Raw genomic sequence first — 14,390 nt, 5'->3', positions numbered from 1 at the left:
GACAGACGATGCTGGCAGACAGAAGTCCACAGGATCCGTAGCTTCTTTGATAAATCTGTGGTGACCCATTTCCCCAGAGGAAAAAGAGGAAATGTAAAATGTTTTCCCCCACACTGAGCACTGGGGGAGGTAATCTCAAACACTGGGCATTTTGGGCTGTCTGGCACTGCCAGGGGTCAGGCTGGCATAACATCCAAAGAGAGAGGGACACAGGTGGAAGGCAGCAAAATCAGGGGAGGCCCCTAGGTCAAGGCTGTGGTGGTTGCTCAATCGTTCCGGAGCCCTTTCACACGTACACATACACAGCAGCAGCACGCACACACATGCCTCAGGGAGTCAGACTTCCAAAGCCAGAAAGTGGGTGGGGCTGGGCCATGAGTTAATCTATTTCCTGCCCATTTCTGGTATAAAGGCAGGCAGCTGCCTCCCTAACAGCACAGCTGTGTTTGGCTGCAGGGCTAAGGGCACTGTCAAGAGAGACACACCACTCTCCAGCAGCAACAGAATCACCACCATCTGCAGCAGCAGCTGGACAAACCACCATTCACAAGGCACTTTGAGAACTTCAGGTAAGAGGAAATCAAACTCTCTCCATCTTTTCCCTTGGGTTAAGGTAGAGAATGCCCCTGTACAGAATTTCCCCGTCCAAGATCCCCACTTTGCCTCTGTCCATCCCCTCCCCAAGACCTGCAGCCTAAGATGCCTCCATAGCAGTGATTGCAGAATCTGAACCCATCATGGTTTCTTTATTATTATTATTATTATTATTATTATTAACCATTTTTAAAATTGTTCTTAGAGGAAGAAAGGGAGAGAGAGAAGCATCCGATGTGAGAGAAACATCAATGTGAGAAAGAAGCATCGATTAGTTGCCTCTCACAATCACCCAGACCAGAAATTGAACCCGCAACCTGCGTATGTGCCCTGACGGGAAATTGAATCCACCACCTTTTGAGTTACGGGATAACTGAGCCTCACTGGCCAGGGCCCCATCATGGTTTCTTAGTGATTCTTGCCCTTGTGCTCATTTAGCACCTGTCAGCAACAAACATGGGAAGCATGGCCCATGGCTGGGATGTCATCTCCCCTCCCCATTCACCATTCTTCTAGAACTATGCTCTCATCAGATTCTTTCCCACTTGCTCTAGGATGAAAGTGTCCCCAGTCTTTGCCTGCCTAGCTCTGGGCCTGGCCTTCATCCTTGGTGAAGGATCTGCCTCAGACCATCGCCAGCTTGAGGCGGCCCAAATGGTCACAGATTTTGGAGTGAAGGTGTTTCAGCAGGTGGCCCAGGCCTCCAAGGACCATAATGTGATTTTCTCACCTTATGGGGTGGCCTCAGTCCTCGCCATGCTGCAGCTAACAACCACAGGAGAAACCAGGCAGCAGATCCAAGCGGCAATGCAATTCGATATTGAAGGTGAGAGATGGGCAAAGTAGGAGGCAGGCACTCATGCAGCCTTCACAGAACTAGGGTGTAACCAACCAAAAGCAGAGGAAAGGCTGACTCCAGCTTAGCTGAGCCAACACCTGTACTGCATGTCATAGGGACCACCACACCCTGTGTCACTTGACCCTTGACCAGTCGCAAGGTGTACAGGCCAGTGGATTTGGTGTAAAACAACCTTGCATGACCACTTATTAGCTGCATAATCTTAACCCCTAGCATAATCTTAACTCATCTCACTCATTAACCCCTCTGGGGCAAATTAAGGGAAGAAAGAGACAGAAATAAGGCTCAGTTTGCTCATGAACAAAATGGGGATAATAAAAGTACCTAGCACAGATGGCTGCTGTAAGGATTAAACAGAATTGTCTATATGAAATGCTTTGCATAGCTCTTATTATTATTATTATGAGAAAAAATGTAGGGTTCATAACTTAAAAGCAGAAAAATATTCTAACCCAAACAAAGGATTAAGACCTGATATTTTTGAGAAAAAGAGGGAGATGCAAAAGAGATTAAGATTTGGAATGAAATCTCCCTCTAGAGCAGCGGTTCTCAACCTGTGGGTCTAGACCGCTTTGAGGGTTGAAAGACACTTTCACAGGCATCACCTAAGACCATCAGAAAACACATATATAATTACATATTGTTTTTGTGATTAATCACTATGCTTTAATTATGTTCAACTTGTAACAATGAAATTGGGGGTCACCACAACATGAGGAACTGTATTAAAGGGTCACGGCATTAGGAAGGTTGAGAACCACTGCTCTAGAGAAACCTAGGGAAGCAGAAGAGCCCATTCATGAGGGAGGGTTGGCCCAGCTGGGACCCCTTGGTTGAACATGAGCCTGATGTGTCCTTTCCTTCCTCTGGCGCAGAGAAGGGCATGGCCCCTGCCCTTCGTCAACTGTACAAGGAACTCATGGGGCCATGGAACAAGGATGAGATCAGCATCGCCGATGCCATCTTCGTCCAGCGGGATCTGAAGCTGGTTCAAGGTTTCATGCCTCACTTCTTCAGGCTGTTCCGCACCACAGTCAAGCAGGTGGACTTTTCAGAGATTGAGAGAGCCAGGTTCATCATCAATGACTGGGTGAAGAGACACACAAAAGGTGAGTAGGCAAGGCAAGGAAGCCGGGCCCAAGGGCCTGCCAAGAAAGGGGTTATGGGAACAAATCCCAAATATACCAACCTCTCCCTTTCAGCATTCTTTTCTTTGTAGGCAGAAGGTCAAGTGATTTAAGCATCAGTGTCATAGTTTTCATAATTAGGTCTTCTCATGAACCAACTCAACAGGCAGCCCTAAAAAGTGCTGTACAATGTCATTAGAATGGTACTAACCATGATAAGGAGCACACACACCCCTTCAAGACTACAGCTTAGGGAGCACAATAAGGGAAGACTTAAGTTTCCAGGTCTGATCCTAGACAGGATCCCAGGCTCAAGAAAGTGTGATGAGCTGGGAGGCTTTCTGAGATCCTCAAGCAGATGAAACAGGTTGAAAATGGCTAGATTGGTTTATCTAAACCCCCAAACTATCTTCTGACTGGATCACTTCAATAGACACACATCCATTTGAAGCCTGTGAGTTGAAGAGAACTTACCTAAGAGGATTAAGAAAAGATCTAGCTCCTGATCACCTGGTTTTCCCATAGGCATGATTAGTGACTTACTTGGTGAAGGGGCCGTGGACAGTCTGACACGCCTGGTACTAGTGAATGCCCTGTACTTCAATGGCCACTGGAAGACACCCTTCCCAGAGTTGGGCACCCACCACCGCCTCTTCCACAAGTCCGATGGCAGCACTGTCTCGGTGCCCATGATGACTCAGACGAGCAAATTCAACTACAGTAAGTGCAAGACACCCTTCCCCAAACCCGTACCTACTGGACCCCATCCCTGGGTGTTCCCCTTTAAGGGAGGAGAAACCCTAGAATATACCTCAGCTTTAAGAAACACTTCCCAAATAGGAGACACTAGGATAATTGGAGCAACAGAAAATAGCTTTATCTTATCCAAGATGAAGCTGAAACCCAGCAGTTCCCTCAGGCCCATGTTTGGCCACTTGACCCCATCTCACATCCTCATATGGCCCACAAATCCTGCTGTGGGAAGGGCGATGTGGAAGTTGAGATTCAGGAGAAGAGGACTGGAATGAATTAGTGGCTGGATATGGGGAAGCAGATGTGACTATAAAGACAGAAAGAGACAGAGAAACCAGAAGAAACAGAATTGGCAGGAAATAAGGGAAATGGAAATGAAAACATTGAATAGGGGAGCTGTGGGTGTGGGAGCCTCAAAAGCCAGAACGGAAAGCTGGCTTCCAAAAGAATGGAGAGGACAGGAGAACTAGTTGAAAATCTAGTGCTGGGTTAGAATCAACAAGAGCTGGAATCATTTTCAATGCGCCATCTTGGTGTCTTCACAGCTGAGTTTTCCACCCCTGATGGCCATTACTACGACATCTTGGAGTTGCCCTACCATGGCGACACGCTCAGCATGTTCATTGCTGCTCCTTATGAAAAAGAGGTGCCTCTCTCAGCCCTCACCAACATTCTGGATGCCCAGCTCATCAGCCAGTGGAAAGGAAATATGACCCGTCTGCCCCGCCTCCTGATTCTGCCCAAGTAAGCCACCCGTTGCTCCAGCCACATTTGCCATTGCCTTAATCCTCTCATCTCCCGCCTCTCCTCTCTCCTGAAAACACAGCCCCGTGTTGAGTTTCCCAAATGTGATGTTTGCAGGGCAGGGACATGTGTGGGAGGCTGATGGGAAACTGCCTGGGTTTGATTAAGATTCCTCTCATCATCCCTCCTCCCATTTCTGCTAGAGGGCAAGGAGGGGTTTTCTAGACTATGCCCTGCATACGCCTCCCTAAGAATATCCAACAAAAACCAGCCAAAGGAAGAGCCAGAGAAATACTAGAGGTGGGAGGCTAAATCTGCCTTCACCTTTTTATGAATGCCCCTCACTCCCACCCCATCTTCTCAAGTCAACATCCAAAAATGGGAACAAAAGGAATCACTTGTGCAGATGGAGCAGCTGGAATTACAGTGTCTAACAGATTTTTAAAATCCTTCTGCAGAAGCAGAGGGTGGAGAAGGCTGGGGCTAATTCCAGAATTGTAGGAAAGCCTCCCACCATGCTTACCCCAAATTCCCATATACTTTCATTTGAGGCCCTAGGAAAGAGGAGAATTTAGTTGGTTAGTTCGCTCTCTCTCTCTCTCTCTCTCTCTCTCTCTCCCTCCCTCCCTCCCTTCCTCCTTCCCATCCAAGAATGGAAGTAATTAGTTGTGCCCTGATGGAGAGCAGAGAACAGCCCAAAGCCTCGCTGCTTGAGTCTTCTTCTGGTTAGCTCTCAGAAACACAATCTACAGACCAGAATTTTCCCTAAGACAAAATAAACTACTGTCTTACTTGAGAAGAATAATTAGTCATAAGAATGTTCATTAATATTAGACCTCTAGCAAGCAGAGACCTTGAAATCACAAGCCTCCCTCTTCTACTTTCACATCAGTCCCAATCCTATCAGGCTGCCAGGGTGATACCTGGTAGGGACAGGGAGAGGTGGCCCGAGGTAGCCTGAGCTTGAGCTGTTTTCTGCTCCTGTCTATAGGTTCTCCCTAGAGAGTGAAGTTGACCTCAGGAGGCCCTTGGAGAACTTGGGGATGACCAACATCTTTAGTCCAAGCCAGGCGGACTTCTCGACTTTTTCAGGTAAGAGATTTTCCTTTCATTCTTATCCGGGTGGGCTGTGCGGCCCTTTATAGGATAAAGGAGCTGTTCCCGGAAAACCACAGCTGATCTACTCTTGTATCCACTCCTGTTTCAGATCAAGAGCCTCTTTACGTATCGCAGGCACTGCAAAAAGTGAAGATCAAGGTGAATGAAAGAGGCACGGAGGCATCCTCCTCTACAGGTGAGGCCTGGCAAGTCTTGGCCCAAGGCTGACAGGAGGGGTCCCTATGGCACCTACACCTGGGATGAACTTCCTCTGCCCTGCTTCACCAGGCCTCACAGAGCAGCACTTCCTGTGCGGGGAGTATTGCCCTTTCTTCCTTGGTGTTTCTCAGCCAGGAAAAATGGGCCTGCTTTCCCTGGAACCCCATTCCCTTACTCCGGTGGCTCCTGAGGTCCTCTGAATGTGAAAGATCTCCAAAGGAAAGTCTGGGTTGTTCTCACAGTGGCTAGTCATCTTAAGGAACTTGATTCTCAACATGCCCTAAAAGGGTTTAGATAAAAGTCTGTTTGAAGGGGAGCAGCTGATGGATCTCCACCAAGCTCCTGGAAGAAACCAGGCCTCAGGAGGCTTCCCTGCACTTTTAAGGTTCAGGTCCAGGAACCAGTGCCTACTTCCCTCTGTTCTAAGACATTGTCCCTTCTCTTCCAGCCATTACCGTCTCAGCCCGAATGGCCCCTGAGGAGATCATCATGGACAGACCCTTCCTCTTTGTGGTGCGGCACAACCCCACAGGTGAGCCCGAGGCCACAATGCTCCCCCATGTCAGCACTGGTCCAGACAAGTGTAGACACCCTCTTACCCCAGGACTCTAGGCAAGGAATCCATAGCTTTGTTCCTCTTCCCTCCTCAAGGGCAGTGCTCTCTCATAGATGGAGTGCGGTGCCAGGACCCCAGTCCTAGCTTGGTCACTAAAGCAGCTGTGACTCCAGACATCTCACTCATCTTAGTTCCCCCATAACTACAAGCTTGGTGAGCTCTGCCATTCCTCCCAGTTCTCATTTCCCACGATTCTTCTGTCCTCAGGAACGGTCCTTTTCATGGGCCAAGTGATGGAACCCTGACCATGTAAAAAGAAGTTCTCAACTCGGACAGAACTGGAGATGTATCAGAGAAGAAGAAACTGCGAAGAAAAGAACTTTTAATTAGCCTTTCTGGAGAAGAGAAGATATTCGCTTTTTTTTTTAAATGGTAACTCTGCCTTTTAGACCTCAGCCTCTCCAAGGGAGAAAAGGGGACCTTTCGATAAAACTCCCCAGTGGAGAGACCCTAGCGGGGACCGCTGAAGCATTGCTCCCCGGAGGTCTCCAAATCCGACTGTAAAACTCTCAGAGCCACGTGTGCAGCTGCTTCTGCCCATGGCTCTGCCTTTTCGGGTCTTCAGATCTGGGTCCCACTGAGGCCCTGGCAGATGGCACCGCAAGGCTTACAGGAGAAACTTTCCAGTCACGTTGCCCTAACTTTTGCACTGTCTGCCACTGCTGAGGAGGCTGGCGTCGGGCCAGAGAAGACCAATGGAAGAAACCCCTTTCATTGCAAGATGCATCCTTCTCCAGCACAGGATGCTGCGACCAGCTGCAGGGTCTCACCCTGGCCTGGCTGTCTCCCTCCCCAGAAACAGTGAGCATCTATCATTTTGGAGTGTAGGTGACTTGTTTACTTATAGAAGCAGGTTTCTGCTTCCCACAAACTTTATTTTGCAGGAATAGAGGAAGGTGTGCTCTAATCTCCTAGTGGGGAGGGTAGGATGACAGAGGTGTGCTTGAATATTTATCACAATTCTTGTGTGCTTGTTAGAGAGAACGAGGACTATTTAACAAAAAAGCATATTATTTAAACTTGCTTAGTGTTCCTTTGTGATCTGTGTGATTGCATCTCAGGAGTCTGGTCACTTAGCTGCCATACCCCTCTGGGCGGCGAGCGTGAGGGGCCCACACTGCCACCTTGTGGCTGCCTGAACCCCGTCGCTCTTCTTTCCTTTCCTTTCCACTTGATGGATTAGGACTCCTGCCAAGACTACCCAACTTCCCACTTTAGGGACCCAAAGGATGTGGTGGGTGAGAGAGACTAGAGTGAGGACAGAGAGATTTTAAAATTTTCCAATGCATTTAGGAGCAGGAGTGCAAAGGGATGCACGACCTAGCAGGACAGAACTTTCCCCAATTATAGGGTGACTCACAGCTGCATCGGTGACTCACTTCAGTGTGTCATTTCCGGCTGCTGTGTGTGAGCGGTGGACACGTGAGAAAGGGAGAGAGAAAATGAGGGGGAATGAAAGAGAGACAGTGAATTCAGTCTTAACTACCCTAGCTAGGTAATTTTCCTGAAAACCAGCTAGCTAAGGGGTATGGCATGAAGACCAGTTTGTTGAAAAACTGCACACAGATGTCAAATGAACGCATCCTACTAGAATCCTAGTCATCCCAATGTGTTCTTCAGCGAAAAATCTTGGTCCTTTGTTGTTGTTTTCTTTTTTCATTATGCACTGGACGGTGACAGCCACAACTATACTCACAAGGAGACCCAAATGTAGGGGCCAATGTTTTTGAAATTGTGTTGGATTATATGCTTTTTCACTTATGATATATAAAAAGTAAAAATGTTTTTTAAAACAATAAAATAAATAAATAAAAAGAATATTCCAAAAACAGTCCCCGCCTTTATTTTCCACGTCTCACATAGTACAAAATCAAAATCCTGTCGGTTCACAGCCATCTCAGGTGAAAGGGATCTTTAGGAAACATACACGCATGGACCAGGCACTTTGACTTGCCACAGCAAGTCCACAGGACTGGCCTCAGGGGCTCAACAAGAAGGCTCCAGGGACATACTGTGTGGGCATGATTCTCCCCTGGGCACCATCCTCAAAAAGGGAGAGAGAGTTCCTCCAAACATCTACCACTCAGACAGGCCCGCACACACCCACTGTCCCCTGGGTTTCCACCTCTAGTCACACCATTTCTTTCTACCACCAAAAGCTGCTATCCCCTGCACCTACCCCCTCCCCATTTATCAAAATCCAGACTAAGTCCATTTGCTCCAACCAGCATTTCCATGGATTCAGTCAACATCCTCACACTCCCCTTGGCATTTACTGATTTTTTCCTTTTCCTGGAGTGTAACGGTGCTTTTATTCATGTATGCTCGGGTGTACATACTGCCCCCACCCCCATTTACATATCAGGTTCCTTGAAAACCAAAGCTCTTTTGTTATATACATTCTTCATATCGTCCTTAAAATGACATCCTAAAAAGTATTTTATTCTAGTATCTTGAAGATTCTTCCCAGAAGATATTAGTTTCTCTTGCCTCCAGCCCACACCCACCCTCGCCCCAGGCCCTCACCACCCTCTGTCTGCATCATTGGGTTATACCTATATGCACACAAGGTCTTTGATTGATTACCTCCCACCCACCGGCCCTCCCCACCTTCCCTCTGAGATTCCGTATTGTGTTCCATGCTTCCATGTCTCGTGATCCACTCCGTTCATCAGTGTATTTTGTTAATTATATTCCACATGAGTGAGATCACCAAAAGACATTAGTTTCTGATCATATATTCAAAAATAATTTTTTAACTGAAAAAATACCAAGAACTAGCTGTCAAAATTGTGCACCATCCAGCTCCAGGCCCCTCAAGACAAGATTGATAGAACCAACCCCTGGAATCCTAGATCATATCATAATAGGAAGGAATTATCATCTGGAAGGGTACTGGTAAAAACACTGTCTGGTAGTTAAGAGGTAAGGATTTCCCCACCACTGGAAATGTTCTAAGAAAGCCAGGATGACCACTTGGTAAGGATGCTTCAGCAGTCAGGATATAAGATGAGGTGACTTTTTTTAAGTGATAAGGAACATATGCTTGCTCTAGTGGTTTGGCTCAGTGGATAGAGCCTGCGAACTGAAGGGTCTTTGGTTTGATTCCGGTCAAGAGCACATGCCCGGGACACGGGCTTGATCCTCAGTAGGGGGTGTGCAGGAGGAAGCCGATCAATGATTCTTTCATCATTGATGTTTCTATCTCTCCCTCTTCCTTCCTCTCTGAAATCAATAAAAATATATTTTTTTAAAAAAGAACACATGCTTATTGTAAGACATTCAAACAGCTCAACAGATTAAAAGTGGGAACTTAGTAAGCCCCAGCAATCAAAGCATAATATGCTAATGATATCTAAGGCTGCTCAACTGCTTGCTATGATATGCACTGACCACCAGGGGACAGTCGGTCACTGGTTGACCAGTTGCAATGACGTGCAATGACCACCGGGGAGCAGATGCTCCAACCAGTAGGTTAGCTTGCTGCTGGGGTCCGGCCAATCAGGACTGAGCAGGATGGGCCGGACAAACCCTGGAGCCCTCCCATGGTCCCTCTCCATCCCAATTATGCACCAGTGAGGTCCCTCAGCCTGGCCTGCACGCTCTTGCAATCTGGGACCCCTCGGGGGATGTGGGAGAGCTGGTTTCAGCCTGATCCCACAGGCCACTCCCCTTGGGAGGGCACCAGATGCAAGGCTCATGGCTGGCGAGTGCTACTGCAGCAGTGTGAGCCTCTCCCGATTGATCAGGACTGATTGGGCGCAAGCCCTCGGCAGGCACAATGGGCCCAGGATGAGTGGGAGTGGCAGGTAGGAGCTGCAGGTGGCGTTGGACTGCGGTTTTGGCCCAATCCCTGCGGGCCACCCAGAGGGACCCCACCCGTGCACGATTTCGTGCACTGGGCCTCTAGTGTCATGGGTAGGGTCCCTAGGCCTGGCTAGTGATCAGGGCCGGTCTGTGGGGCAACTGGCGGGGCAATCGGGGGGAGGAAGGGCCGCTGGCACACGCCTTGGCTGGCCTGGGGCCTGCGGGCTGGGGGCAGCTCCTGCATTGAGCATCATAGCCACCTGTCGTTCCGCCGTTCGGTCAATTTGCATATTAGGCTTTTATTATATAGAATATATATAAAGCAAGTGTTCTGCAGCTTGCTTTATTTACCTAATGATACATCCTACACATATATAATGTATTATAATTCCTTAACTACTGCAGATCAACATTTTGGTTGTTTCATGGCTTTTTAAAATTGTCATTGTTGCTACCAATAATGCTGAGATGAACAGCCTTGCACATTTATCCCTATACACAAGTGTTTGTATATCCATAGAATCACTTCCCAGTGATGGGACTAGGTATCTTTTAAGAACCTCCAATCCCACAATTCTGTGATTCTGGTAAAACAAGCATGTTCAAATGGTACAAAACAATCAACAGTGATCATTTGTAGAATCCTGACTTTTCTCGAGCCTAAACAAGCCTTCACAACTTTCCTAAATAAGCCCACTGCCATAAATAAAGATAAATTTTAGACCTCGAACTAAAAAGAACCTTCACATTATCATTCTCTCTAAAATTGTTAGACTTCCTTGGAGCAAATTTTTATCAAGATGCCAATCCAGAAAGGGTATTCACGTGTTCACTCACTCCCCAATCATTCAATAGTACTAAAGGTCGTCTCACTACCCTTTCCATTCCTGTTTTCCTCTCAGGGTTCATCAGGGGCATTCTTGGGTGCCTCATCATGATACACTAAGACAGTGATTTTCAACTGGTGTGCCACAAGAATTTTTAAAAGACGCAATATCTATTTAGTCAGGGGCACTGACCTCTTTTCCGACTATCAAATAAAAAAATGACAGCAGCCAACACAACAATGGTCACCCGGTGTGAAAGAATCAAAATTATACTAATTTTTTGGTCAGATCAGCAAAAAAGATATCTTTTGGTGTGCCACAGAATTTTCGTAATTGGTTTACATGTGCCATGATACGAAAAAGATTGAAAATCACTGCAGTAAAATATTCAAAGAAGATGTGCTTATTTGCCCTAACTGGTTTGGCTCAGTGGATAGAGCGTCGGCCTGCAGACTGAGGGGTCCCAGGTTCGATTCTGGTCAGGGGCATGTACCTTGGTTGCGGGCACATCTCCAGTAGGGAGTGTGCAGGAGGCAGCTGATCGATGTTTCTCACTCATCGATGTTTCTAACTCTCTATCCTTCTCCCTTCCTCTCTGTAAAAAAATCAATAAAATATATTTTAAAAAAATAAGAAGATGTGCTTATTTGACACCTCCTCCTAATGGATTCTTCTCTTCAGGTTTGATTTCTTCAAGTTTTCTCTTCGCCAAAAGCTGATAGAGTCAGAAGGGACCCAAAGCCCATTCAAACCTAGAAGGAAGACTTCCCTCTCTCCTTAAAAAAACCAGTGGTGCTCGGCCAGTGTGGGTCAGTGCTTGAGCATGGACCTATGAACCAGGAGGTTATGGTTCAATTCCCAATCAGGGCACATGTCTGGTTTGTGGGCTTGATCCCAGGAGGGGATGTTCAGGAGGCAGCCAATCAATGATTCTCTCTCATCACTGATGTTTCTGTCTCTGTCTCCCTCTTCCTTTGAAATCAATAAAAGTTTAAAAAAGAAAAAAGAAAACCAGTGGGAGCCAGGACAATACCCAGAGGAAAGGAGGCCCAAAATGGGTGGTTCACTAAAGCTACTCTCAGATTTAGACAGAGATGCTGTTTTAACCTCAGTGAGTTTTTCATCTTTCCTTTCCTGTGTAACTGACAAGCTTTGTAGGACAAAGATATGGTTGTAGAAGTAGAGAAAACAGGCTAAAGAGGTCATTTGGCCTACTTCTAACTGTCTTAGACCATAGACACAAAAACTACATGAGGCCTGATCCAGTTCTCAAAATACTTCTACACTGAGATTTGTGGCCAGAACTTCAGCTGATACTAAAGTATTCATTTTGCCTGGCCAACGTGGCTCAGTGGTGGAAGGTCAACCTATGAACCAGAGGTCACAGGTTCGAATCCCTGTCAGGGCACATGCCCAGGTTGTGGGCTCAATCTTCAGTGGGGGGCGTGCTGGAGGCAGCTGATCAATGATTCTCTCTCATCACTGATGCTTCTATCTCTCTCTCCCTCTCCCTTCCTCTTTGAAATCAATTATGTGTGTGTGTGTGTGTGTGTGTGTATTTTAGAGGGCTGGGGCACAAAATTCAGGCAGAGGGGGGGGGGGGAGTCCCTCAGCCCAGCCTGCACCCTCTCGCAGTCCGAGAGCCCTCGGGGAATGTTTGACTGACAGCTTAGGCCCGCTCACTGCCTTCTGGCGCACTGAGCACTGGGCAGCTCCCACATTAGGCGTCTGCTTTCTGGTGATCAGTGCACATCATGGTGACCAGTTGTTCTGCCGGTTGGTCGATTTGCATATTACCCTTTTATTATATAAGATATACATATATATTCCTCTTCCTGCAGGAATAATTCCTTCCTCTTGTACAGATCTCCCTTTAAGCTCATAGGGGTAGCTGGGTCACGAAGGCAACAGTCCAAGAATTCAGGGACACCAGGACCCAGATATATCTTTCATCCTCCTAACACCCTGAAAATATGACCAATTACAGGCACTGGGCTAGCTGTTGAGGAGTTAGCCATCTGTAACAAATTTGCTTTAATTCTTCAGTATACATACAGTTCAAAAACTATCCTTACATGCTAAGAAGGCTCAGAAGAAAAGAGTTCTTCAGAAGGCCTCATGACAGCAAAGGGCATTTGCTCCAGAAAGTGTCCCATTTAATAGTGCCCTCTGCTTCTCTCAGATGTTCTGAGGACAAAGAGAATGATGCAGCCTCACAGTGGTACAAAGCCTGCGCAGCCCTGCTTGGCTTTGTCTGGGCCCTCTCCTTGGCCATCCCGAGTCCCTCTTCCCTTCTCTGTTTCTTTAGAGATTAAAAACAAACAAACAAACAAACAAACAAAAAAACAAGATCTGCTTCCAGCATCATTACTGCCAATTTTTAAAAGATGGTTCCTCAAGTGTGTTTATTGTACTGTTAGGGGCAGAATTAGGATATTGGGGACCAGCTACAATTATAATATTAATTATACTCTGTTAACCGTGATGATTCTGTTCTGATTGGAGAAAGCACACTCTAACCTGGCTGAGAGCTGTACGCCCTGGGACATGGGAGCTAACATTGGAATACAGTCCATCCTCCTGTCCTGAGAACTGCCTGTCACTATAGAAAGATTCACAGCCTAGTGGCTGAAACAACCTAGTGGAGGCACCTGCTCTTTACAACCCCCAACCCCATTTCCTGTAATCTGGTCCCTGGGCGCCCGAGGGCACCTGTCCTCTGTAAACCCTCCAGCCCACATGACTTGTAACCTGCAGTGATTATCCCATGCCTACTTTCCATACCTGTAATTCCTACTTTCCCCACATAGTCTTTGTCCTTCTACCCAATTTAAGCAGCTGGTTTATGGGGAGAGGAGAGCAGATTTCTGTGGATGACCTGCTGCTCTCCCCTACTGCCAGTATTATTGGAGTAAATGCTCATATATGATTTAACCCTATCTGCTTAATTGGCTCAAGTAGTATCAGGCAGCCCAGACCCTTTGGTTGTCCAGTTACAGTACTAATAGTAGCAAACACTTATAAATATGCTAATTAACCAGGACACCGTAACGGGTAGACCAGACAGGAGGAGGTTGAATGCGCAGTGTCAGGGGTGGGGCGGCAGGGGCCTCTGAACGCCTGCACTGGGGGAGGGCCTGACCAATTGCTATGGTGTAAATAATCTCACCATAGCTGATGTCAAGCTATGGATTGATAGTTTAACGACTAGTTTGCTACCTTCTTGAATATTTAACAATTGGCTCTGTGAGGTGGGACTAGTTGCACTGGGGGAGGGCCTGATCAGCAGCGGCTTGGGCTGCTTCAAGGATCGGAGAGGGAGGCAGGGCCAGACCAGCAGCTCAAGGGTGGGCGGCGCTATGCAGTTTCGAATCACATGCTGGGCTCCTAGTATCTACACTAATAAAAGAGAAACATGGTAATTGGCGTACGACCGCTACCCTTCCCATTGGCTAATCAGCGAGATATGCAAATTAACTGACAGCCAAGATGGCTGCCGGCAGCCAGGCAGCTTAAAGTGAGCATGAATGAGGCTTGCTTCAGTGACGGAGGACTCCAATATTTCCCGCATGCCGCTGCCGGCCTAGGAGCTGCAACTCTAAGCAACTATGTTACAAATATAGAACCTAAACAAAACCCCAGAAACCTGCTTTAGTCGCTGGACTTCAGCCAGCGGGATCGCAACATTGTTTCAAATACAGAAGGTAAACAAAGGCTAGAACCCTGCTTTCACCAGCAGAGGCCAA

The 14,390-nt window shown here is 47.2% G+C and overlaps 1 protein-coding gene across 1 annotated transcript; it reads left to right on the top strand.

The window, feature by feature from the left end:
• Window positions 1-417: 417 nt before the first annotated feature.
• On the top strand, window positions 418-7,839 carry SERPINE1 (serpin peptidase inhibitor, clade E (nexin, plasminogen activator inhibitor type 1), member 1). Its single transcript, XM_006773407.2, has 9 exons — window positions 418-569; window positions 1,149-1,420; window positions 2,329-2,562; window positions 3,106-3,300; window positions 3,879-4,077; window positions 5,069-5,169; window positions 5,285-5,371; window positions 5,843-5,926; window positions 6,218-7,839. The coding sequence occupies exons 2-9, from the start codon at window positions 1,150-1,152 to the stop codon at window positions 6,253-6,255; spliced, it is 1,209 nt and encodes a 402-aa protein (XP_006773470.1). The 5' UTR covers window positions 418-569; window position 1,149; the 3' UTR covers window positions 6,256-7,839.
• The last annotated feature ends 6,551 nt before the right edge of the window (window positions 7,840-14,390 follow it).

Source organism: Myotis davidii, unplaced genomic scaffold, assembly GCF_000327345.1.
Source record: "Myotis davidii unplaced genomic scaffold, ASM32734v1 scaffold726, whole genome shotgun sequence".
NCBI classification, from domain to species: Eukaryota; Metazoa; Chordata; class Mammalia; order Chiroptera; family Vespertilionidae; genus Myotis; species Myotis davidii.
Note: the sequence above shows the minus strand (reverse complement) of the source record. Positions and strands in the feature narration are given on the sequence as shown.